Raw genomic sequence first — 24,682 nt, 5'->3', positions numbered from 1 at the left:
TCCCAGCTCCCAGACTCCGGGTCCCCGTCACGAGAGCACAAGTTCATTCACGGCCCCTTCCAGGAGGCCCGCGGTTGGCTTTTCAGGAGAGGATGAACACATGGTTACGAAGCGATCGTAGAACAGCCACCTCCGGACGGTGTCGTGCTGTCCAGCTCACCGTGGGTCACTACGACCGTCACAAAACCACGAGGTGACCTAGAGGCCGGCGTGCACGGACACGGCTCTGTCACAAGCCCGGGGAAGTATCAGGCGGCCACGGTCCCCTCGAGTGCAGCCAGCAGGAGGCTCCCTCGGCGGGGCCCTGGGCCCCCAGAGCGTGCCTCCCCCAGCCTCCCTCCCGCTCCGCTGCAGAGACGCAGCCGGCGACAGGAAGACAAGCACGTCCGGCTCATTAGACAGCCCGAGGCAAAACGCCGCTGTGCGAGAACCGAACTTGTCCATTCAGAAAACGAGAAAGGAGACTGTTTCCAGCAAAGCCACCAAATCTCTGGGGTTGGTCCAGCACCGGGACTCACTCCGTCTGTTTTTGAGAGTGTTTTTTTAAGCTTATTTGTCCATTTTTGAGAGAAAGAGTGAGCGAGAAGGGGGCAGAGGGAGAGGGAGACCCAGAACCCGAAGCAGGCTGCAGGCTCCGAGCCGTCGGCACAGAGCCCGACGCGGGGCTCGAACCCACAGACCGCGAGATCGTGACCTGAGCCGAAGTCGGACGCTCGACCGACCGAGCCACCCAGGCGCCCCCGCTGCACCGTCTGCTTTTACAGGCCGTCCCTAAAATCGGTAACACTGGGGGCCTCCGAGCGACCTCGAGGATGATGTCATCAAAGCCCAGGAGACTCACGTCTTCAAACCCCAGCCCCACATGTCAATCTCTGGCAGCCCGCTCAGCCCAGCAGGCTCGGGTCGAGTCCGGGCGGCAAGTGTTGGGAGGCCGGGCCGGTCACAACTCCGACAAACGGGGGCCTCTGCCCACCCGTGCTGGGGTAGGGAGCCGTTGGCGGCTCTCGTGTCCCTCCAGGACCCCCCACTCGTCCACACTCACATCTGTGAGCAGGACACAGAGGAGGCGCTCTCAGAAACCCTTCATGTCCCCGGAGGGGGCCTTTCAGCCCCCGGGCGGTCGGGTTTTCATCCGGGAGGCTCCCGAGGCAGGGGAGGGGAGGGGGCAGAGCTGTGGAAGGAGGGGCGGCTGATAAGCTGTGCTCTCCGGGAGTAGCTGGGGCCTGATTGCGCCTGGGACCTTCGCGCTGAGCATACTTCACAAGTACTCTGAAGGTACCAAGGAGTACTTAAAACCCGGTTCCGGGGGCTGCCCCCCGGGAGTCGATTCCTTTCTTGCTCAGCTGGAAACAACTGCCGGGCAGAGAGCAGGTCTCACTGGAAGTCGGCTGGAGCCCCGGAGAAACGGGGGTGTCTCACCAGCTACAGCCCCCCCCCTCCAGTACCCTAACCCTGCCCCCAACCCCACCTGAGTCTCGCCCAGTCCTCCGAGGGACAGCTCTCCCAGCGTCCCCACCGCCCGGCATCTTGCCGGTGGCCACGTGGGTGGTCGTGTCTGGGAGCCGGTGGTGTTAGCCAGCCGGTGACCCCGGGGGTCGGCAGCCCCTTTTGCTCCCGTGCGCACAGAGTCGGGGGACGAAAGACTGAAACCAGGACTCAAAGCAAAGCCGGGTCAGAGCCGGAGAGGGCCAGGGAGATGGCGTGGCCACCAGACGAGGTGGGGCCGGCGGGCGGAGGGGGGGCCGGCGGGCACGTGGGGGCAGGGGCCATCTGCAGCCCTGCACAGGGCAGCTTTCTCCCCGGCCGTCCTCTGGGGGCAGAACGTGTACCAGGAACCCCCTCGGGTCTTCTCACCAACTGAGAACTGGTCCCGAGCAGGCCCCCCGTCCACGCCACCCCCCCACGCCCGCCCCGCGGCGGGCCCCGATTCACAGTGAGGAGCCCTGCGTCTCTCAACCACACTGTGCAAGGCCACCTCGGGTCGCTTCACCCCGTCCCCCTCCGAACATGGGCTCTCTCGGGGGGCGCCCCCACCCTCCCTCTGAGGAAGGGGAGGCTTCCCAAGGACCTTGGGGTGTCGGCTCCCTCAGCTCGCAGATTCGTGTTTCCTTTTATCCTCGGAGAAACGGAATGCAAAGGGGAAGGAAAAAGCAGAAAGACGCAGGAAGGTGAGTGGTCTCGTCCCTCGGGCCAGCCGCGTCCCTGAGACCCAGGAAAGGCCCCGGGCGTCTGAGGCCTCGCCCCGCCAGGGCGGCTGGTCCAAACCTCCTCCTTCAGCGTCCTGCCAGGCACTGCTTTTGTTCTTTGCCCAACGCCAAGCTGAGCCCGCACATCCTGCAGGCTCGCGGCAGAAGGGCAGAGAAATGCCTCTGGATCCACACCAGGCAAGAGCCGCCTGGCCCCCGTCCAAGACGGGCATTGGAAGGGCCTGACTTCCTGCCGTGACGCCCCCCTGCATTTCCAGTGTGGCGAGCAGCCGGCCGGCCCAAGAAAACAACGCCACGGGGTTTTGGATCACCGCAGGGGAGAGTTTTCGCAGGCCCCGGTAGCTTCCTGGGGAAGGTGGCAGGGCTCCAGAAACGATGAGGGCTTTGGGGTTATTCTGCTGCGAGCTGGCCAGAGGTGGGAACACCGACCCGCACCCCAGAGCTGAAAACCACATGGTTCCAAAACGCGGGGCTTTAAAGAGCAGCCTTCTGGCCGCCCCACAGACCGGCCCACATGCCCGCGGGGGAGCCCTGCTCCAGTCTGAGACCCAGGGCGCACCCGCTCCTCGTAGCCGGGACTCTGAGGTTACGGATGCGCAGGACGGTGGCTTTCAAATCGCTCTGCGGACCGACGGTTTGTGGCAAACGTCGAAAAAGTTATTTCAAGTCGACGGACTCAAAGTGAGATATCCTCTGGCGAGAGGAGGAGGGGAGAGGAGGCCCATTTTCTCCAGGTAAACGCGGGCCCCTGTCCAGAGGGCCCAGGGCCTCTAAGCCAGGCCTGGGTGAGAGCCAGGAGGCGGGAGGGCCCGCGGGTGCCCTGGCGAGCCCCCGTGCGGCCCTCCGTCCACCACGGGACCCCAGGCTCTGTGCGCCGGCCTCATTCCCTCCTTCCACGACCCTCTGGTGTCTCCTGTAACCTTTGGCCTGTTACCCTGTGAAGAGAGAGGTCTTCCTTCGTCCTGGGCAGGCGCCCGACAGGTAACCCGCACTGTAACCTCGTATGATACTAACACCCGGTTATTTTTGACCGTGTTGGCCTGTGCCCGGCCCTGCCTGGCTGTGGGACCCCGCTCCGGCTGGTGCCAGGGGCCCAGGGCCGCTCCTCTACAGGCTGCCGTGACCGCGTGGGGCCGGGGGCACCTGGGGATACGCGGCGACCACCGCCGGCAAAGTTGCTGCACGGATGTGCCCGTGATGCGGGTAAGCACGGTCCTTCCGCTGGCACGACGTGAACAGCGAGACCTCAGGGCCTGTCCTTGTCTGTGGCCTCAAGACACGGCACACCGGAGCCCCCTGCTCCCTTCCCCAGCAGGCGCGCGGGCTCCTGACGGAGGTGAACATCACGCTTCGGCCCCCGTGAAGGCTGTCGTGTTCACACAGCGCAGCCCCCCGTGAAGTCCTTGGCTGGACCCGGCCCCGCCCTCCTCCCTCTTTGATGGGCACAAAACCCCAGAAAGAGGTGGAAAAAACAAACAGCCCACCTCGATGATTTGTTCTAAGACAGAGTGCAGTGCACTGGCCAAGCGGCGAGAAGCCCCAAAGCGGCCTCCCTTCAGCTCTGAGCGACTTAGGCCACGTCAGGGAACAGCTTCTCCACTTGTGTCTCGCTTAGGATGACATCACTGTCGGCTGGCGTGTTGGGAACGTTAGGACCTCGGTGCCGGCCGGGGGAGGAGACAGGAGCCCGGCTCCTGGTGGCCCCACCCATCACACCCGTGGGTTCGGGGCCGGCCTCTCTCTAGGGGGTCTCTGTGGGGGAACAGCATCCTTCTCCCCTCAGACAGGAGCCCCCGTCTGTCCGGGAGACGGGTCTCACATTCCACCCCCCCCCCCCCCCCCCGGGTAGAAACCTGTAGGTCTCGGGGTGGGGGTGGGTGGAGTCTGGAGGAGGGTGCTCCTGTTAGGGGGGCTCGAGGCAGCCCCCCCGCCCCCAGCCGCTCTGGGCCCCCCGCTGGCCTCGCCCAAGAACCATGGAAACGCTATTTTTATCCTGATGAACAATAGTGCCGAAATGTCTTCCGACTTGGCAAGACACAAAATTTAGGTGCTGGGAGAGAGACTTCAATTTCAAGCTTAAAGATTACTTTGGATCCCCCAGGACTCAGAAGCAATTTAGAGCTGATACCCTGAACAAGAGGAAGGTTACAAGATTAAGACCAACTGCTGTTTGGATAAATGGTTGGTAATTGCCCATATCCGCAATTATACACTGGCACATAATTTCTTTTCCGCTACCTTTCTCCTCTCCTGCGTCCCGTCAGGATTTATTCGGAAGGAGCCCACCTTGGTCGTCTTCTGCCGAGCCTTGGTGACGTCATACTCCACCTCGTCCATCAGGGCCCTGCATGCTAGACAAGACACGAAGCGTCTGTTATCTCCGGAAGGCGCAGGGTAAGGCCACTCGGAGCCGTTCGCTAGCTCGACCCTCAGCCAGGGCGTCCCCGTCAACAGGGAAGGACTGTCATCCCCCGACTTTCCATCCACAAGCACAGGTGTGCAGCTTTTCAAAGACAGGTTTGAACTGTCTGAGACTGAGACGGAACGCAGAACCAACTGAGACTGATTTTCTTTGTATGGCCCTTTGTACTCTGTGGTTTTTAAAACCATGTATGTTTTACTTATTCATTTAAAATATGCCTTTTGGGGGACGCCTGGGTGGCTCAGTCGGTTAAGCATCTGACTTCAGTTCAGGTCGTAATCTCGCAGTTCATGGGTTGGAGCCCCGCATCGGGCTCTGTGCTGATGGCTCGGAGCCTGGAGCCCGCTTCGGATTCTGTGTCCCCCTCCCTCTCTGCCCCTCCCCCACTTGTGTGCGCGCGTGTGCACTCTCTCTCTCTCTCTCAAGAATATATAAACATAAAAAAATTTAATAAAAAAATAAGAAAGCATATTTAAAAATGTTTAATGTTTGTTATTCTTGAGAGAGAGAGAGAGAGAGGGAGGGAGCAGGGGAGGGGCAGAGAGAGAGAGACAGAATCCGAAGCAGCTCCAGGCTCTGAGCCATCAGCACAGAGCCCGATGCGGGGCTCGAACCCACGAGCTGTGAGTTCGAGCCGAAGTCAGACGCTCAACGGATCGAGCCTCTCAGGCGCCCCTAAAATATGCTTTTTTAAGGAATAAAGACACAGTTGCTCCTAGTCTGTCAGGGACTCCCCAAGCCTCCCTGGGTCGCATTCATTACACTCAGGGACCCCCCGCCTGACGGGAAAGGTTGGCCCCAAACTGGGCCCTGCTCCCAAATGACACACTTTTGCTGGATTTGAAATCGCAGGGAGCCTCTGACCCGTACCTCTTACGGCTATACGGCGGGTTCGGTCCCTTCTTTCCAGGCACTGCCTCAGCAGCTGAGAATTCTCACCAGTAACAAGTAAATGAAGCGATGCCTCCAACACCAGCCTCATTTGCTCAGCAGAAAGCAAGTTTGGACGTGCCGTCTCCGCCCAGCCGTGGCCGAGGGATGTGGAGGCGTGATGGAGACAAAGCTCCCCCATTCGGACGAGGCATAAGCAGCCTCTGTCTGACTCAAGTATTTCCGAGTCTCCCCGTGGGAACAGCGCTGCCTTTACCTGCCCACGAGGTGAATTCTGGCACCGTAGACCCGACCCGGTTCCAGCACCGCGTCCTGATTGCACACAGGACCGGGATGGCCCAGGGCTCAGGCGGCCCGATGACGACAACAAAGGCCAAAGTCCCGATGGTGACCCACACCCAACGCTGAGGGCGCTCGCCGCCCTCCTGGCGCGGACCGAGCTGTGGTCCCACGCGCAACAGTCCTCCTGGGTCCCTGGGACCACACGCGCCTCATGGCGGGGATTTCAAAGTGTTTTGCCAGCTCGTTTGGGGGCAAACTGTTGGTGGCTTGAACCCGTTTTGCATAACTTGTTTTGATGGCTGTTTTGATCTAAGAAAGGAGTTGCGGACACTGGGGAGGCTGTCAGGGGGACGTCCTCAAAACCGATGGGCTGAGGAGGGCTTGTCAACATGAGCACAGGGAGGGGCCGTCATCACGAGGTCTCTGGAAACTTCAAAGAATCTGAGAGGACTCGGGAAGCGTGTCCGGCCTGGCGAGTCTGCTCCTGGCCGATCTGAACAGCTCTCCGGAGGTCCTGGACACCTGTGCCCGCGTGGCCAGGCCGCTCTTGGTCGGCGGTGGGGTCAAACCGTGCAGCGGGCTCGGGGGGAGGGAGGCCCGACCCGGCCGTGGAGGGGCTCCTGCTCGTGGGTACTGGTGCACGGTGTGCCGTGGCCCCTGGAGAAACGCCCTCCGGAACAGCCCAGCCTGCCCCCTCCTCCCAGCTACACGCCCCGGCAGCGAGGGACCTACACGGGCGGCTGGCACCCCGCTTTGGCCGCAAGGACTCACACTCCCCAGAAACAACTGGTAGCAAAGTGCACCTCGGCTGAACCTGGACTTGACGGCCTTCCTCCCGCTTTCCCCGGAACGATCGTGGAATTCATCTATCGTTGGTTCGGCGTGCGTTATTTCGTCATCGGCTTATTAGGAGACATTACCTGCTTTGCTACTGGCTTGTGAAAGAGTATTATTATAAATTATAATGCCCGCCATGAACCTGTGTTAAATAGATGACTAGCAAAGAGCGTCTCAGTCTCCGGGCATAATTTTCCCCCAACGAAACAGCCCCAAGGCTGTCACCAGCGGGGCATGGAAGGTGTGTGGGTCCCTGCCTAGGCCGTCTGCTCAGCGCTTTCTGCCTCCCCCGGCGGGTCTCCCCCCACCCGGAGAAAGAACACAGAGCCTCAGACAACACGCGTGTCCTTTCCGGAACCTGTACGGCCCCGGGTGGCTCTAGAAGTTGTGTTCCATGACCTTCCTTCCTGAAGACAGAGCTGGCGCTTGCCCTTGGCCCTGGGGTCGTCCCCTCCCTTTCCCACCACGGGGGCCCCGATGAGCTGGGCCAGGCCACGGGGACCAGGCAGCCCACAGATACCACAGGTGAGCGGCCGCAGGGGCTGGTCCCCCGCCAACCCGGAGAGCGATTCCCCATCCCCTGGGAGAGTGCTCAGTCACTAGTTTGAGTTTGCCAAATCCCAGGCAAACGTAAGCTTGTGCTTCCTGGGCAGGAATCGGGGAAGACGGTCACACGCCAGCCCGATTTATGCTTATTCCCTCAACCTGGGATAAGGTGTCAGGCACCTGCAAAGCCCCTTCGCCCACCCTCTGGAAGAGTCCCGATTCCCAGAATCCCACCTTGACCTGGTGACCCACCTGGGATCCTTGAGGTCTCTCTGCTCTGTGTCACAGGCCCAGGTTTCAGAGTCCAGCCTGATCAAAGGTGGCTTTGGCTCTCGAGAGCCCACAAGGCTGGATGTGGCAGGTACAGGGTGTGCCTGGCCCCCCCCCGGGGCCATCGGTCATATGTTAACACCTGTTCCCTTCCACTCAGTGCCCAAGATTCGGGGCCACCGAGACAGCCATGTAAAGGATGTCTCCTGAGGACGGACCCCTGGAGGGGCTGAGCTGATGGCCGGGCCCCTGGTGTCAGGGAGGTCCGTGTCTCCTGCATCTCTGCCCCCTTGACCCCGGGGTGGAGGGTGCGGTGGGAGGGGCCACACCCACTGGTTGAGCAGAGCATCTCAGGGTCAGAGGTGACCGCCCCCCCCCCCCCGACACGGAAGGCTCTAGCTTCTAGGACAGGCTGGGAGGGAGGGGGGGCCTCCCCATGGAGGGGCGGCTCAATGAGAAAAGATCATTTTAGATTTCTGCCCCAGGTCACAGAACAAGTTAACAGAGTCACATCAGCGACCTGGGCCTCCAGATTTCCAGTCCGGTGTTAATTTAAATGTTAATCTGAAATCTTCACTTAAGTCACTGGAGTTTTGGGTTTATTAGAGCAGGCGGCAGGAGTGAGCCTCATGGGGGGGTTGGCGGGTCACGTTGCCTGCCAGAGGGCGAGCCCTCCTCCCCGCTGGGCCCGCCAGCCTCTTCCGTCTGTCTGCCTCCTCCCTTCTCCCGTCCTTTCTCTCTCTCTCTCTCTCTCTCTCTCTCTCTCTCTCTCTCTCTCTGTCGGAGTGAGATTTGGCAATGGCAAGGAGGTGGTGGTGGATGTCACGGCAGATTCAGCCTATCCCGGAGGAGCTCAGGTGCCGGAGCCTTCTGGAATCGCCTCACACCTTCCCAGCCCAGCAGTTAGTGAGCCACGTAGCACAGGTAGCCAGAGAGCCGCCTGGATGCGGGCGTTTACGCAGGGGACCAGGCAAGGGCCGCGAATCAGGAATCGCGGCCGCTCTCCGCCCGGCCCTGCTCTGCACGTGCCCTGGAGACTCATGGGTCAACCGGTGTTCGGGCACCTGCTGTCTTCAAGGACAAGCTCAAGGTACCAGGAAGGAGCAGAGAGGGAGAGGTCACAGACCAGGCCCTGGAAGGAACCCACACCTGACTGGGGGTCCGTGAGCAGCACTGATGTTAGAAGGAGCCGGGGACGTGCGGACACAACGTGCAGACGCCTCGAGCAGGCAGGGCGAGTGAGGGAGGCCGGGCCAGGCAGCCCGTCCCTCAGCCGCACGTGCCGGGGAACCCCAGACCCACCTTGGAAGGGGCCGAGCCGCAGGCCCCGGCCACAGGCTCTTGGTCGCTGCTGGGGGTGTGGCCTGCCTCTTTGACAAGCACCTGTGACCACACGACGGCCACTCAAAGACCGCCCGGGGCGCCCGGGTCCGCTTAGTGGAGCCCGACGCCTTTAGGGGGAGACGAAGCCCTGCCCGCTGCTCCCCACGGGGGGGAGGACACGTCGGGGAGAAAGGAGCACCACCCCCACCCCGCCGACGAAGCAACACTCGTTTTCCTACGAGCAGAGTGGCTGATACCTGAGTCTGTCCGCAGCGCTGTGGGCCCAAGACCTCCAGAAGGTGGTGGAGTGTTGGACAGTCCCACTCGGGAGCGGAGGAGACACCAGCCCGGCCAAACCCACGTAGAAACAGCGACCTGGGGCCCGGCCACGCACCTCCTTCCTGGGTCCTCCTCCCCTGCTCCTCACCGTCCGGTGCGATCGTGGCTCCAAGAGGGCCGGTCCACAGCTGACACCCGGGATCTGTGAATGTGACGGAACTCGAGATAGGGTCTCTGCGGACGATCACGTTACGATGGGGCCTTAATCCGGGGCGCCTGCGTGGCTCAGTCAGTTAAGCGTCAGACCTCAGCTCAGGTCATGATCTCCCAGTTCATGAGTTTGAAACCCACATCCGGCTCTGTGCTGACAGCTCGGAGCCTGGAGCCTGCTTCCGAATCGGTGCCTCCCTGCTACTGCCCCTCCTCTGCTGGCTCTCTCTGTCTCCCAAAAATGAATAAACATTAAAAATTTTCTTAATAAGAAAAGATGGGGCTTAACCCAATGTGACTGGTGTCTTTATAAGAGGAGAGACGCAGAGACAGACATGGGGAGGGCACCTGCGAGGACAGACGCAGGGTCTGGGACGTCTGAAGCTGGGACGAGGCCTGAACAAACCAGGACGTGCTGAGTCTGGGCCTCAGAGAGACGGCCCGAGGACACACAGGGCCAGGCCAGGCTTGGACCAAGAGGGGCCCGTCCCGAGGAGGCCCAGCGTCCACCTCTAGGAGGAGGTGAGCTGGGGGGGATGTGTTTGGGCGATGGGGACACATTATCATAAGAAGATGTTCTCTTTTTCTCATTGCTTCTCGTTCAATATTATGCCTTAAGCATTATCTCCACTTGCTGCGTTGTGATGACTTTTTAAATGTTTGCTTCGTACCCCATCAGGTAGATGTACCGTGATTTTCTCCGCTCTCCTATCTGTGCACGTCAGGTGCTCTAAGTGTCTAAAAGATGCATCACGTGGGCTCAAAAATTATCTTCCTTTGCAACACAGCTGCCTTTTCCAGTTAACCCGGAGCCATCGTTCAACAAAACACTTGTGTCCTGACTCTCTTCCAGGCGCTGGGTCAGGGTGCAGAGGGGAAGGAGGGAGGACGGGGGAGGATACAGAAGGGGGAAGAGCCATGTCCCTGCCACGGCCACGGCCACGGTCCCCACGACGGGGTCCGGGAGACAGGAGCGCAGCCGTGACCCGAGACTGCGGGGAGGGGGCGGGAGAAGAGGACACACCCGCCACATTCTGCCCCGAGTTGGGGGGACCCGCACAAGGTGGAGCTTCCGTAGAAATTCCGGGGGCCTCGCAGTTTTCACTTTTGCGGTCTGGGAACAAGGAGAGGCCTCCCGGGAATGGAATCGAAGCATGGGCCCCACCCCAGATGGTGAGGGAGCCATCCTGGCCCCCAGGGGGAGCCGCCGCGGGAGGGGGACCACGCGTGAGGCCAGCCGAAGGCAGTGAGCCACTCGTGCCTGTGGGAATAGTCGGGTCACGTCCAGGCCTCCGGTGTGGGGCGGTGACACGGTGCAGTGGCCCCCGTCGGGCGTCCCTGACGAGGGAGCAGGAAGGCCTGCGGGGGTGAGGATACACCTGCCCGGGGAAGAGTGGAGGGAGCTGGTCCTCGGGAGAGGGGGTGTCTACACCACAGCACCACAGTGGAAGAGCGTAAGGTGAATTTGAAGAACGATAAAAAACGGTGGCCCGAGGCCTGAGTCCGAGTGCTCCAGAGGACTACGGTGCCTGATCAGGCTGCCGGGGTGGGCAGGGACCAGGCAGACCCTTGCGGGCAGAGGTGAGGAAGTATGTCTTTGTCCTCAGCCACGTGGAACCCCTGCGGTATCATTAAGGTGTGGCTTGATGTGATTGGTGTCTTCCGGAAATGATTCAGCCTGTCGTTAGAAGAGGCAGAGGGGACCAGGGTGGGTGCAGGTGAGCCAGCTGACAGGCTACTGCACCAGTCCCGGCAAGGCATGACTGTGGCTGGAGTCACAGTAAGCACAGAGGAGACGCTGAGAGGTGGACGACTGCGAGAGCTCTGTAGGAGGCAGAATCAGTGGGACTGCTGGTGACCAGCGGGATCTCCGTTCTTTCTTCTGTGGTGGTGACACGGCATTCCTGTTTGGTTACCGGCAGCCACCTGTGTCAGAAAACTGACTCCCTCCCGGGTCAACCGCAGTCATTCCACGCGTGTTGCCAGTTGCTGGTCTGGGATTGCACACGTGGAGGAGCTCTGGCCGAGACACGGGGTGAAGCCACTTCGACTTAGGGCGAATGTCACTGGCTTGCTTCTCACGCCTGTCCTGTCTCCTAGGGTGGCCGTAACGACCGCGGACGGGGCTCCCACGGCAGACAGTCCTCTCTCACGGTTCCAGAGGCCACGAGTCCATGATCAGCTACCAGCCGGGCCGGGTATCTCTCCGTGGCCCGTCCGTGGCCCCTCGTGGTCCTTCCTCTGTGCGGGCCCATGTCTGTGTCTAAAGCCCCTCTTCTTACAAGACCAGCCACACTGGACCGTGAGTTACCGATTACAATTCACTGGTTGTTAATCACAAGCCTAACCCTCACTCGGGTTACGGTCCCTAAAGACCTCTTTAAAGACCTTGTCTCCAGGGGTTCCTTCCGAGGCACAAGGGGCGTAGGGCCGCAGCCGACGAATTAGGGGGGCGCACAGCTCGTCAATAAGGCGGGAGGATTGCCACCACAACCAGGACGGCCACGGGGCAGCGGCTTCAGCACCGGTTAGCTCAGCACCTCGAAGGTCATCTGTCTCCGGGTCTGGTTCTTCACCAGGCTCTGGCTTCCCCTGCGTGGCCGCGAGACGCTGTCCCAGCAAGGACTGAGCCCTTCTGTTGCTGCACAAAGTCGGGGTTCTGTTCGCGAGGACATGCCCCGCCCAGAGCCCCCCCCCCCCCACCAGCCCCACTCACCCCTGCCGGAAACGCCCTCCTACTCCAGGCTGGTGTCAGTACCGGGCAGGGATTCAGGGAGGCAGCAGGTGGGGAGGGGTGAGGGGAGGAGGAGGCCCACCAGCTGGCTGGGAGACAAAGCCCAGCCCGGAGGCTCATGCAAATATCGCCAGCACATCTCCACGGCAACCCATCCGCGTGAGCGACTCCCCATCGAGTTTTAACCCAAATTGTATTTTCCAGGCCTAAAATCGGCGTCACTGTGAGAAGGAGAACTCATGCTAACAACTTTAGGAGGCTCCGGACGTGAGGCAAAGAGAGATCAATGGCAAAAAAAAAAAAAAAAAAAAAAAGAAAAAAGGCAAATCTTACAATATTTTACTCAGAACCCACCCCACAGGCGTTTTCCATCTGTATGATTTTAAGAAAAAGAACGATATTAGAATTCGTCACTGCTGGTGTTTGTTTTCCAGGGAATATTCTAGTTGTGCTGTAATCCTATTTACCTACACTCTTACTCAGTCATCCTTGATGTTCGGGATAATGGCCTTTAGTCACCAAGGGAAGAGCTAATTAAGGGCATCAAATGCTGTTTACCCTGGGAGGAACGTGGGCAAACACACAGCCGAGAGATTTCTGGAACTAGCAGCACACCGGTATCCCGTCGGCCTTCAGAAACCAGAGATCCAACCGACCAGAACAGCACCGGAGGCTCACTTGAAAATCGCTTTCTTTGATTCAGCTGATTCTCATCGGATGGCTCTTCGAAATCTTCCACTGGACACCTCTGGAGCATTGACTTCCTTCTGTGAGACTTGGCAATGTTAAGAAGAGTCTGGAAGAAGCTTAAAACAGGCCATTGTGATGCGGCTCAGCTCTCGGAGCGGGGCTCCTGTCCTTTGGGTCGCTGTCAGTTAAAACCCAGCACACGTGAACTAAGGATCACCGGGGACCGTGGTCCTGGAGCCACGGATCTGGAGCCATCCACGGGGGGGCCGGGCTTTCGTCCGTGGGGCGCTTCCGGCCTCAACGCCGTGCTGCTCACTCCACAGGCCGTGACACTGACCCCCACGGAGCAATGTTGTTGTCATCCCGTTTTGCTGACGGGGAAACTGGAAAGTGCCTTGGCTCCTGAAGAGCCAAGATTCAACACCAGGCACGTCTCTGGAGCTCACGGCCACTTTACCCAAACGCCTTCTGGGCAGAGAGGCACTAACGCGCCTGGGGTTGGGGGGCAGCCGGCAGGCGGGGCGCCTTCCAAGGCCAACAGCGAGCCCGCGTTTGACCACACCATCTCCCGAGGGCTCTGGAAAGCCCGTCGCGAGGTCCACCGTTTCCACTGGAAAAGGCCTGGTGTGGAAAGAAGCCGAAAGGCAGGGCTCGCCGTGAGTTCTAACGAGCCGAGGAAGAAATCACCCAGGCTGACCTCACCTCGTCACGGCGAGCCCCAGCACTTGGGCCAACGCGACCCACCGTAACCAGGGGCCCCTCCGGTCCTGCCAGAAGGAGTCTTACCTACACGCCTCTGTCTAAAGACGCCTGCTCTTCCCAGGAAGAAAGCCATTTCCCAATAAACTGTCAAAACATGCCCCCGTCGGTTCTAATAAGGCCACGGCTCTCCTGCCCGCGGGGGGGCCTCTGGCTCCACGGACAAAGCCAGGGAGCACTCGTCAGCGAATCCCGCTCGGCGGTCCCACTTGGGGCGAGGGACCTGGCCGCTGCAGAGCTGGCATTTCCAGAGAGTGACGTGCAAGGCTCTTTGAAGGCTCAGGCTTGATTTCCCCGCGTGGGCACAGACCCGCCTGTAGAGGGCAGAGGGAGGAGGTCCACGGAACCACTGCTTCCTAAGCCCCGCTTTGGTGGCGATGCCGGCATTTTAAGGTGCCCTGGGGGCCGGGCCCCGAGCCAGCGTCTGGTGCCCATTCAGTCAAACCACTGACCCTCCCGGCCGGCTGTTGCGTGGGCGTCGCTGAAGACGTCCGGGATCCACGGGGCCACGGCCACAGAGGCTGGCTGAAGACGTGTCTGCCCCCAAACCGCACGACAGGCCAACTCCTGAGATGGCCCACAGCCCAAAGCCACCTTCCACTGATACCAAAAACTCGGTCCACTCAGGTAACCGAGGGCAGAGGGAAGGAGGACGAAGGTTTACAGTGAGGGATGGTGGGGGTGGGCAAGCCATTGCACCAAGCATTTCGGCTTAACTCCCCAAACCAGCCCCTCATGAGACATTCTCTGTAGGTCGAGAACCTTAGGGAACTCCCCCCCCCCCCACCGCTACCAACCCTTAAAGAACACGAAACAAAGCAAACATCATGCAGGTTTCTTTTTTCAACCAGTGTGAATAACCATTATTGTATCTCCGCTCTTAAAACGCCATCGTTATGGCTTTTAAGTGAGGATTCATATCGGAGGGAAAAAGCTACTTTAAAAGCAGGCAGCTTTTATTCCACAGGCAAACCCGGGTAAAAGCAGGTTTACATTTTTAAATCAAGTGCCGAGGGGCGCCTGGGCGGCTCAGTCGGTGAAGAGTCTGACTTCGGCTCAGGGTCACGATCTCACGGTTCGTGGGTTCGAGCCCCGCGTCGGGCTCCGTGCTGACAGCTCGGAGCCTGGATCCTGCTTCGGATTCTGTCTCCCCCTCTCTCTCTGCCCCTCCCCTGCTCTGTCTCTGTCTCTCTGTCTCTCTCTCAAAAATAAATAAAGATTTAAAAATAGATAAATCCATCGATGGATCAGGTGGCAAGGACTCAGAGAAAGACTCACAAATCACGGCCGCCACACTAACGCACGCCGCTCTTTGACTACCCATGGTGTGGATTCTCAGAACACGAGACTGGCCCCTGCCGGAACTAAGAGTGTGAAAAGTAAACAGAACCCAGTATGTGGTCTTCCTTAGAGGGGGGTGAGGAAGGGGCGGCCCTGCAACAGGGACAACATGGCGAAGCCCCGGTTTAACTGTCGGCGAAAGGGAAGCCTGAAGGTTAGCATCAGGCGAGGGATCCTGCCGTCAATCGTGAAGGGTATTTGAAGAGAAGGAGGCGAGTCACGTAGCATGCTGGGTTATCGTCCCCATTCGCTCAGCCCTCTGTCTGTGCTATTGCTGCGTACATTTGCAGTGTCCTGGCCCACGCCTCGCCGCTGGCTCAGACATCTGACGTGCCAATGGACTGTGGTAGGCGCGACAGCCGTCGGCTCTGAGCCTGTGCCCCCGAGGCATCATTTACCTCCACTTGCCCCGTGACCCTTGCGGGAGAAGAACGGGCCTCAGGCGGCCGGTGGGTCAGAGGAGAAGGGGCCACGTCCGGCGTATACGTGGACCCACCCTGCCCCTTGCAGCCGCCTGCTGGGCCCCATGCCATTAGACTCGCGATTAGCCAGCAACCACTGACAGACACCGTGTGTGAGCGGGGCGAGGAGTGGGAGATCGGGTTACGAACGCGGATTGGCTTATACGGTTCAGGGTCTCATCTGTGCCCCGGAAGGTCCCACGTTTCATCAGTCTGGGAAAACCTCTCTGTTGAAATGTGTGTCCAAGTCAAGGAAGAGCCGAGACCTCGGAGGCTGGTGCTGGGGTTTTTGTGATTTGCTTCCCAGGTCTAGGAGACTATGGAGCAGCCCAGGGAAGATGGGTGTTTAGAAAGACCCCCAAATGCTTGCATTTCTTGTAGCTAAAGGGGCGGATCTATGTTGATGTCCTGCACTGGCTCCCGCTAGCTGGCGTCTGGGGAGGGCGCTGGGACCCTCCCGGCCCCCGGCCCCCGGGGAGGCGGCGCTCCCTGATTCCCCACTCTGGGTGGCGGCGAACCTCTCGTCCTGGCCCGCGGACTGTGAGAGTGGGCGCCGGTGTCGTTTGGGGCCCCGGCCTGCGTCCTGGCCAGGACCTGCCCAGCTCTGAGCGCCCGCAACCCTGGGGGTGGCCGCGCGACGTGCATTTGGGGCTCAGCGGTCGTTGGTGACCGGCCGAGATGCGTGGGTCTCACCTACCTCAGACCCCGTGCGATTCGGAGCTGGCAGGTGGATCTGTGGGTCTGGTCGCCGGCCTGCCCAACTGAAGGGACCCCCAGGGAAGCAGACCCCACTGGGCAGAACCAGGGGCCCCACCGGCCCCGTGCATAAGGAAGTCACTTGTTACTATGGCTCCTGGCCAGGACACCCGTCCCCTGAGGCGGCTATGACCGTGGTTCCTGGGACACAGGCTGGCGGGGCCTCGGGGGCAGGTGTGGCCTGGGAGCGGTCTGCTGTTGCCGTCTGGGAGCTCTTACCGATTTGTGAACAGACCCTGCATCTCCATTGCGCACCGGGCCTCTGCACCGATACAGCCAGTCCCGTCGTGGGGCCTCTGTGACCGACAGCTGACCACCAGCTCCGAGCAGGGGGTCTGAGTGGAGAGCCAGCCCTCTGTACTAGGCCAGGCTGGGGACCTGGGCCTGGGAGAAGGGCACCGAGGCCAGGTGAGGCGGGAGCCACGGCTCTGGGCCGTGCACAGCAGTCAGACCTGAGAGCCAGTTGGGGACCCCGCAGCCAGGGGCGCCGGCCCGGCACATGTGAGGCCTGGCGGTGCGAGGGATGGTTTCCCCCAGCACTCAGGGTGCTGGCCCCTTGAGGCTGCCCTATGAACACGTGCTCGCACCCACAGTTCTCTATGGGGTCCTGGGGCACAGAGTCCCGTGGCTCGGAAGCAGTCGGGGCTCAGACTGACGGCCACACACAGTGGCAAAGCTGGGGTGGGAAGGAGGAGGGAACCAGGTAGGAAACGCTGAAGTCCCCACATGCAGAACGTCCAGACCGGAGAGCAAGACGGAGGAGGAAGCTGAGCTTTTTCAAGGGCAGTGACTGTATGGGGCACCTGCTGGGGGGGGGGCGGGTGGTGGGGGAGGAAGAGGCGGGGCCCCCAGGACAGGGACCATGGGGAGCCCAGGACCCTCTGTCCCAGCAGCCGCACTGAGTATTTCTACGTGGAGTCCTGACGGAGACGGCGAGGGCTCCGGTCACTTTCGGGAAGACGGCTGTACAGCGTGCAGCTGTGTGTCACCGCACGGGGGGCGGCTCCGGTCCCAGAAGGTCGCCTACGACTCACCTTTCTTCAGGGACACAGCCAGGCCCAAGAAGATCTTTACCATCTCCCGATACGGAATGAACTTGTTAAAGCATTTTTAGTGTAATGAAAACATTAGATCAATTCCGAGCACTGATAGTTGTCATTAAATCAATAGCCCGCGCAGGCCATCACGCTGACGGCTGACACACGGGCCTGAAGGTCTGCTGACAATTGTAGAGACCGAGGACTGCCCTCTGCAGAACTGCGGGGAAGGAGGGGCGGAGAGAGATAAAAATCTGCTGCCCAGGAGAAGAGGGAAAGAGGAGACTGTCACAGGTGTCCTGAGAACAGTGGGGGTGACAATGCAGGTGGTTCGTTAGGAAACGCGCCGGCTGGCACAGGTTAGTAGGGGTAGGGCGGGAGGAGCAGGGTCTTTGTTGTGCCTCTGCGCTCACACCCGGTAGGGTTCTTACCACTCGCTCGCTCTTTGTCTCTCCTGCAAATGAGTCGAACAAAGAAAGTAGGGGCAGAAATGACTCCTGTGGCGGCAGCCCAGTGGGAGCCTCAGGGATGGGCGCCACCGGAAAGCCAGCCGTTTGTGGGGCTCTGGTCCCCGAGGGCAGGCCCCCTGGCAGCAGCCAACACACCCGCTGGAAGGAGGCTGCTTGGAGGAGCGCTCCAACTGGGTCCCGCTACGCGTTTCCCAGCTTTCGGGGAGAAAGGGAAACTGGTCCAGGATGACAAGAACACCAACGTCTGCGGGAGGGTTAGGGCCCTAAAGACCCATCACGCGCGCTCCGCGGGCAGGACGGGGCGGGAAGGAGTTCGCCACGGGACGTCATGGGGCCAGAGCGTGGCAGGGGGGTGTCTGTGGGTGAGTCTGGAGACCCACGGAAGGGGGTAGCTGAGGGCGTGAAGGGCTGGGACCCCAGTCAGAGTGGGAGAAGGTCCATCTGGAGAAGTAGGATGATCTAGAAAGTGTGAACCATTGGCAAGATGGAAGCACATTGACAATTACTCGCAGATGACAGCTGTAAAATGCCAATGAACCCGCCCGCAGAGGAGTGCCGGGACGCTCAGAGAATTCACCAAAGCGGCTGATTACAAGTTTATACAAGAAGGTAGGACTAGTATGAACTAATTAGAAAGCACGAAGGAAGAAAAGAACTCATGAACCCGGCAATAACAAAAAAGATACTCCAGCTAGAAATAAACAGAAAGACAAGCGTTTTAGGGCAGCGACTCCACCCTTCAGGAATCCAGTGCTAAGATCCGCGACGAAAACCCTTAACTCTCCGAGGACATAGTAAATGGAACTCAACGAATAGCTTGCTGTTGGCTACGAGGCTCAGCAGTGGTGAAGGTGGACGTTCTCCACAGGCCCCGTGGGCTGGCCCCGAGCCCCGACCGGGACAGGAGGCCAAACAGCAAAGGAGCCAGGTCATGCAGTGTCTTACGGGCCACGGCAGCAACGGGACTTTATTCTAAGAGTGGTAGGGAGCCATCGAAGACTTTAAAATATAAGCAAGTCACTCTGGCTTTGTGTGGAGAGTGGGTTGCAGGGACAGGGAGGGAAGTGAAAGCGGGTCAGGGACCAACAAGGAGCCGGGTGAGGGTGGCTTCACTGGGTTCCGGCATCAGACGCGTTTGGAGCAGCGCCATCGGGCCCTGGCCGTGGAGTGAATCTTGGGAGGGGAGCAGAGGAAGGAGTCACAGGCGGTGGCACCTGGTTCTTGGCTCCTACCGCTGGGTGGCAGGTGGGGCCGTTCAATGAGAAGACAGGACAGCAGGTGACGTGGGCGGGAGCAGAGCGGGGAGGTCCGATTTGGAACCGTGAGGGCTGGGAATCCCAGTGGGCGCTGTGCACGCGACTCTCAACGCAAGAAAAAGGGTTGTGTGGAGACGGACCGTGGGGCCCTCTGCATCTACGTGACAAAATGACGCCGGGGACCTGGCTGGGATCACGGAAATGGAGCAGGTGCACGGATTCGCCTGAGAAAGGACTTCCTGGTTCCAGGGAAGAAAGGAGTGAGCTCCAGCCCCCCCCCCCCCCCCCAGGAGAGGCGTCCTTACCTACAGCCCGGCTGTGCAGACCCATGGAGGCGCATCAGCCTTTTGGGGGCCTCTGCTCCTGCCTGCACCCCGCAAGGATGGGGGGGAAGGAGGGAGTTCGGGGTTACAGTTTCGGACCATCTGGGCCAGGGCTCAGGCCTGGCTGGCGCCAGAGAAAGGATGGGGAGGTGTCTTACGAGCGCGGCAGAAAGGCAGGGCCTTCCCGGTGGGGAGACCCTCCTAGCAGGGCTGGCTCAGCACAGGCGGGCTGTGGGCAGTGCTGGCACAGCCCGGCCCGGAGAGAGGCCACGGGCACCACCGACCCTCCTCCCCCATGGGGCCAGCCGGGCTTAGTTCCCCTCTACCCTGAGCGGCCAAGCAGTGGGGGGCCGGCAGCCTAAACACCAAGGTGACGGGACATTCTGGATCAGGCCACCCAAGCTCATTGTCAGGGTCCTGGCGTTCAGGGCTCGGAGCACCACAGCCTACGATCAAATATTTACAAAACACTCGTAGGCTGTCTGGGTGGCACAGTCCATTCAGCGTCTCACTCTCGATCTCGGCTCGGGTCACCATCTCAGGGCTTGTGAGCTGGAGCCCTGAGTTGGGCTCTGCGCTGACAGTGTGGAGCCTGCTTGGGCTTCTCTCTCTCTCTCTCTCTCTCTCTCTCTCTCTCTCTCTCTCCCTGCTTGGGCTTCTCTCTCTCTCTGTCTCTCTCTCTCTCTGCCCCTCCCCTGCTCGTGCTCACTTACTCTCTCTCCAAATGAAATAAAACTTTTAAAAAAGTAAAAAATAAATAAAAACTAAAAACCACACTCATGTCTCGCCCTGTCGTATTGCGATAAAATTGCGTCAGCCCGTTTTACAGCCAAGGGCTCAGGCTTCCACCGCTCCGAGGGGTCGTCTGGTCAACAAAGGTCTTACTTCTCCAAAGTGGCTTCTGCTTCCAGAGGTCAAGGCGCCATGAGGGCGACTGTCTCCCCAGCGCCTTGTACCAAGCTGGTGGAGAACCCAGAGGCCGTAAGCCTGAGCCCCCGGTGTTGGAGGTGGGCAGAGTGGGAGAGGAGCAGTCGGGTGTTGGTGAGGAAACAGGGGCACGACAGCAAAGTCAGGGAGGGTGCAGAGGCCAGGAGGGGGCTCTGCCAGCCCGGCTGAGCGGTCGGTCAACGGTCCACGGGGTTTGGCAATGTGGTAGCCGTGGGGGAAGGGGGCACGGGTTCCTGCCGCCTCCGAATTCAGTCCCTTCCTTTCCATTTATCTGACACCTGTCAAAGTTCCGGTTCACCTTGTTTTAGCCGTGGCTTCTCCCCACAACGATTCGCGGTTCCTATCTGTGCGGTCCCCAGAGGTGCCCCTCTGTGGGTCGCCTGAGTCACCTGGCGAGCGAGATGGCTGGTGCCTAAGAGCCTGGGCGGAGCCAGAGCGCTGGGTTCGAGCCCAGCCCGGCCCACCCAGCGGAGTGACCTTGGGCAAGAACACCTGCGGTTTCCTTCTGTTTCCTCCTGCGTCAAATGAGCATAATAATTGCACCCACAGGTGTTCGGCCGAGCTCCCCTCCCCCCCCAAATAAAGGAAAAAGGCAGCGGAGCGGAGGGTTGAGAAAACAGGATGCTTCAATGTGGGTGGCCGGGGCTGGATCCCTTGAGACCCCAGGACACCGTGGAGAGAAGGCCGGGCACACTGCGGCCCCCAGGCCAAATCCAGCCTGCCGCCTGATTTTATAAATAAAGCTTTATTCCAACACGGACATGCCCCACTGTTTGCATGTTTTCTGTGACGTGGATGCCGGGAGAGGCCGGAGGCCCGGACAGGGTACCTGCCGGTAGGTCGGCGGCCCCACTGGCCCACAGGGCCGTGACGGGTCCGAGTAAGGTGGACCGTGCCGAGCCTCACTGGCAGGATGTAAATGCTGGACACAGAGGCTGCACAGAATTTCATTTCTCCATCCTGGTGGCTCTCCCACAGAGCCCGCCAAGCACAGTCTCAGGGGAAGGTCACCAGTCCTGCGTTCGAGCACCAAGGCCAAGTCTGGAACAGTCCGCTCCGCCCACAGCCCCTCTCTCGGCAGAAGGGACAATGATGAGGGGGACAGCGGCGAAGAATGCTGGGTTCGCGCATTTTATTGCCAGTATTACTCCTAGAATGAGGGCAGGCAGGTGGCTTCCCGTCCCCCCGCTGGGGAAGGTTTTCTGCATTCTACCTCTTTCCACCGCGGAACGAGGAGAATCGCTTCAGGGCACAGAGCAGCCACGCGGCGTCAGCTGTCAGTGTTCAGGGCCATTTGTGCCAGAGAGACGGGGTTCAGCCGAATGGAAGGGGACGTCCCCTCCCAGGTCTCCCTAAATGAGTTTGCTCCAAATGGAAGGAGACTCTGAACGAGATTTTCCAAGAGCAAAACAGAGTGAGAGAGGAGAAAAAACAGAGACAGCCGCGGGGGGAGATTTCACGAGTGGAGCTGGGCTGGCCTGGGGGAGCCGCTGACGCCCACGGAGAGCCCCCCGCAGCCACGCCTGGGGGCCTCAGCTTCCCCCCCAGCACCCACAGCTGTGCCCAGAGCCCGGAGACAGACTTCCTCACTCCCCGTCCCATTTCCTACCTGGCGTCCCCAAGCCGGCACTGGTGCGTGTGGGGCACCCCCAGTACATGCCTACGGGAGGCTCTATGAAGAGGCTCTAAAACACTTCCATACGCTATGCAGTGTTTTTTTAAAAGATAAGGTCTTTAACTTTTTTTTAATGTTTATTTTCAGAGAGCATGAGTGGGGGAGGGGCAGACAGCGAGGGAGACACAGAATCCGAAGCAGCGCCAGGCTCCGAGCCGTCAGCGCAGAGCCCGACGCGGGGCTCGAACCCACGAGCCGCGAGATCATGACCCGAGGTGAAGTCGGACGCTCGACCGACTGAGCCCCCCAGGTGCCCCGTACACTATGCACGGTTTTAGGATAAGACGTACAGAACTAGAAGCTCTGATCCCCCTCGCCCAGCCCTTCTCTGCGAGCACACACTTCTCTGGAGACCCCGGACCAGGCCCGGGGGCCCCGCTTCGTCCGTCCTTCGCGGCACAATTTCATTGGAAAAGAGGGACCTATTGCTAAAGAGAAGTTTGAAAACCACAGCCCTACATGGGTCCAAAAACCTGTCTCTTGGTCAGAGCTCACTCACCTTGTGCCTCATCCTCTGGGACCCCCGCCCTGCCCCGGGCCGTCGGGCAAGCTACCTTTGTGTCCCTTCAGGACGCACGCGTGGTCCCTCCCAGGCTGAGCTGCAGGTTTACACTTTAGTGGGAACTTTCCGGAGAGGATGTGAATGACGTCAGGCACCGGGTCCAGACAGAGGACGGTGTATCTTGGGACAGGGGTATCTTTCACTTCGTCGTGAGTCACCCCCCACTCAGGGGCGCGCGCTGACTGTATGAGGGGTGGGGAGAGGGCCAACCTGAAGCCACAGGGAAAGGTGAGGCGATGGGCCCTCCCCTCCCCGCCCCTCCCCCAGCCCCCGCCCCACAGTCAGGCCAGGGGGGCCCTCGAGGGTCAGAGCAGAGCTTGGAAGGCACCGCCAGCCCGTCTCCACCCAGAGACCCGAGGGCCACGCGATGGGGCCACGAAGCATGAAGAAAGCTAGACTCAGAATCCAGAAGGCAAGCGGAAGCACCCAGGGCTCCTGCCCCAGCCCTGGGGGCCTCTCTGGTACAAGGGCCCCGTCCCCACCCCGAGGGGGTCTCCCGCTGCTCTCTGATCACACCCCTTCCAGTGACTGGAACAAGGCGTCCTCTGGACACCAGGAAGCCTAAACCCACCTATGGATTCTACAGTCCGGAGGCCAGAGTTGCAGCCAGAAAGCCAGCTGAGGGATCCCCGAAACAGGCTGTAAGAGATGTCACCGAAGTGCGACCCCCACGGCTGACCCAGCACCCCCAAGCCCACCCCAAGAGGGGGCTAAGAGGTGAAATGGTTGCCCCGGGGCCACGAGCCAGAGCCGGCGGAGAAGTCACGGCCTGGGCAGCTCCCAGGCAGGCGCCGGGCCTGGACCTCGTCAGGGCCCAGAGGCCTTCTGGTCCGGGTGCCCCGGGGTGCCCCAAGCTGCTCCCACACACTCACCTCCGCAGAGCACGTCAGGGTCCCAGGCACCCAGGGCCCGCGCCTGCCACATCAGCAGGGCCAGCAGGGCCACGGACAGCACCGCCGGCCCCATGCTTCACAGCCAGCCTCCTCTGGTGCCGTCCTGCCGCCCGGGTGCCCCACGGGGACAGCAGGTGCGGCCTCGTCGCCTGGAGACCAGCGTCCACCCTGCAGGTGCCACCCCTGCACCTGTGACCAGGTGCGCCGGGCCGGTCACCGCCCCCTCATCCCCATCCCTGCGCCCCCACCCCACCTCTGAGCTGTCAGCACAGGTCCCCACGCCCGCCCCAGGCCCCCTCGACGGGGTCTGGGAGTGATGGTGGTGACCGTGGGGTTTGGAGCCGACGGCCAAGAAAGAATTTTGAAGATGTCTTTGGTGCAAAAAGGTGAATTTATTAAAGCCTGGGGACAGGACCCGTGGGCAGGAAGAGCTGCCCTGGGGTTGTGACGGGTAACTCATCACATACCCTCAGGTTGGGAGGGGGTCGAGGATAGCACAAGTCTCTAAGGAATATTTGAAGCGAGGTTTCCAGGACCTTGAGGGGCTGGGGTTGTTAGGAAAACAGCATTTATTACCGATTAGTAAAACCTCAGTCATGAGACCCTTCAGATGGAGACCAGGGGCCGTAAGCTGGGATGATGACACCAGCATATATTTGGGGGGGTTGAGATAAGGGAAGTTTCCACAGGGATTTTTGTACGTTAAAGTAGGACTTACAGGATCCTGGGGGGGTCAGCATAATGTTGAGCCAAGATTCCCTTTTGCCCCTAGCGCAGTGTCATCATCGAGGCAGCCGAGCTCCTAGAGGGAGGTCACTCTGCCTGTTTCAAGGACTCGTCACTGGGCTGCAGGCAGTAAGGGAATTTAATTTTTCATTTGCCCGAGTTTCCCACCCCACCACGGCAAGCACTTCAACGTCTTTCCTTTGTTCTTGGGGGGACAGGGGTGTCCGAGGAATATCACACATGTCCCACCTCGGGGGCGGGGGAAGGCTGCTGTTAGCCTGTACCTTTCCCTCAGCCCCCTCGCCCCCAGCCCTCCTGCACCTGCTGGTTCAGCTCTCCAGTGCGGACGGCCCCTGGGAGCTACAGCCGGTTCTGGTGCACCCACTCCTCTGGTGCAGATCCTCACCCTGCCGGGCAAGGGTGCGTTCCCGCTGGTCACGTGGCCCCTATGGGCCTTGTGCTCAGTGTTGCCACAACAGGTGGAGGAAATGTCCTCCTGGGGGCTCTGAGAAGCCCCTCGCAGTGGTCCGGGCCCCACAGGATATACTTTCCCTATTCCCCCGACCCGTCTCCATGGTCTCTGATACCCTTCCTTCCCACCTTATCCCCACCCATGGCAAAGCCAGGTGCAGGAAAAGGGTGATGCATTTAGCATCACATTTACGCTGTAACAGGACCCTGCCTTAAGCAGTCAGCACGGCGTCTCTTTTTTTCAAATGAGTCTCATGGAAATCCCAGTATGAAAAGCAGCTACGTTTCAGCCTCCCCGCATCTCCCCATCCAC

At 60.3% G+C, this 24,682-nt stretch overlaps 1 protein-coding gene across 5 annotated transcripts in view; it reads right to left on the bottom strand.

The window, feature by feature from the left end:
* The window catches only part of CNPY1 (canopy FGF signaling regulator 1), a 45,736-nt gene extending 36,276 nt beyond the window's left edge, over window positions 1-9,460 (bottom strand). For all 5 annotated transcript variants that reach the window (XM_058723687.1, XM_058723690.1, XM_058723689.1 and 2 more), the window contains exons 1-2: window positions 9,036-9,460; window positions 4,446-4,558 (exon numbers count right to left, since the gene is read on the bottom strand). In XM_058723687.1, the coding sequence (XP_058579670.1) occupies window positions 4,446-4,544 (99 nt within the window). In that variant the 5' untranslated portion in view covers window positions 4,545-4,558; window positions 9,036-9,460. The remainder of the gene's footprint in view (window positions 1-4,445; window positions 4,559-9,035) is intronic.
* Between the last annotated feature and the right edge of the window lie 15,222 nt (window positions 9,461-24,682).

The sequence above is a fragment of the Neofelis nebulosa genome, chromosome 4, assembly GCF_028018385.1.
Source record: "Neofelis nebulosa isolate mNeoNeb1 chromosome 4, mNeoNeb1.pri, whole genome shotgun sequence".
In the NCBI taxonomy this organism is placed as follows: domain Eukaryota; kingdom Metazoa; phylum Chordata; class Mammalia; order Carnivora; family Felidae; genus Neofelis; species Neofelis nebulosa.
This window is presented reverse-complemented; position numbering and strand designations above follow the sequence as displayed.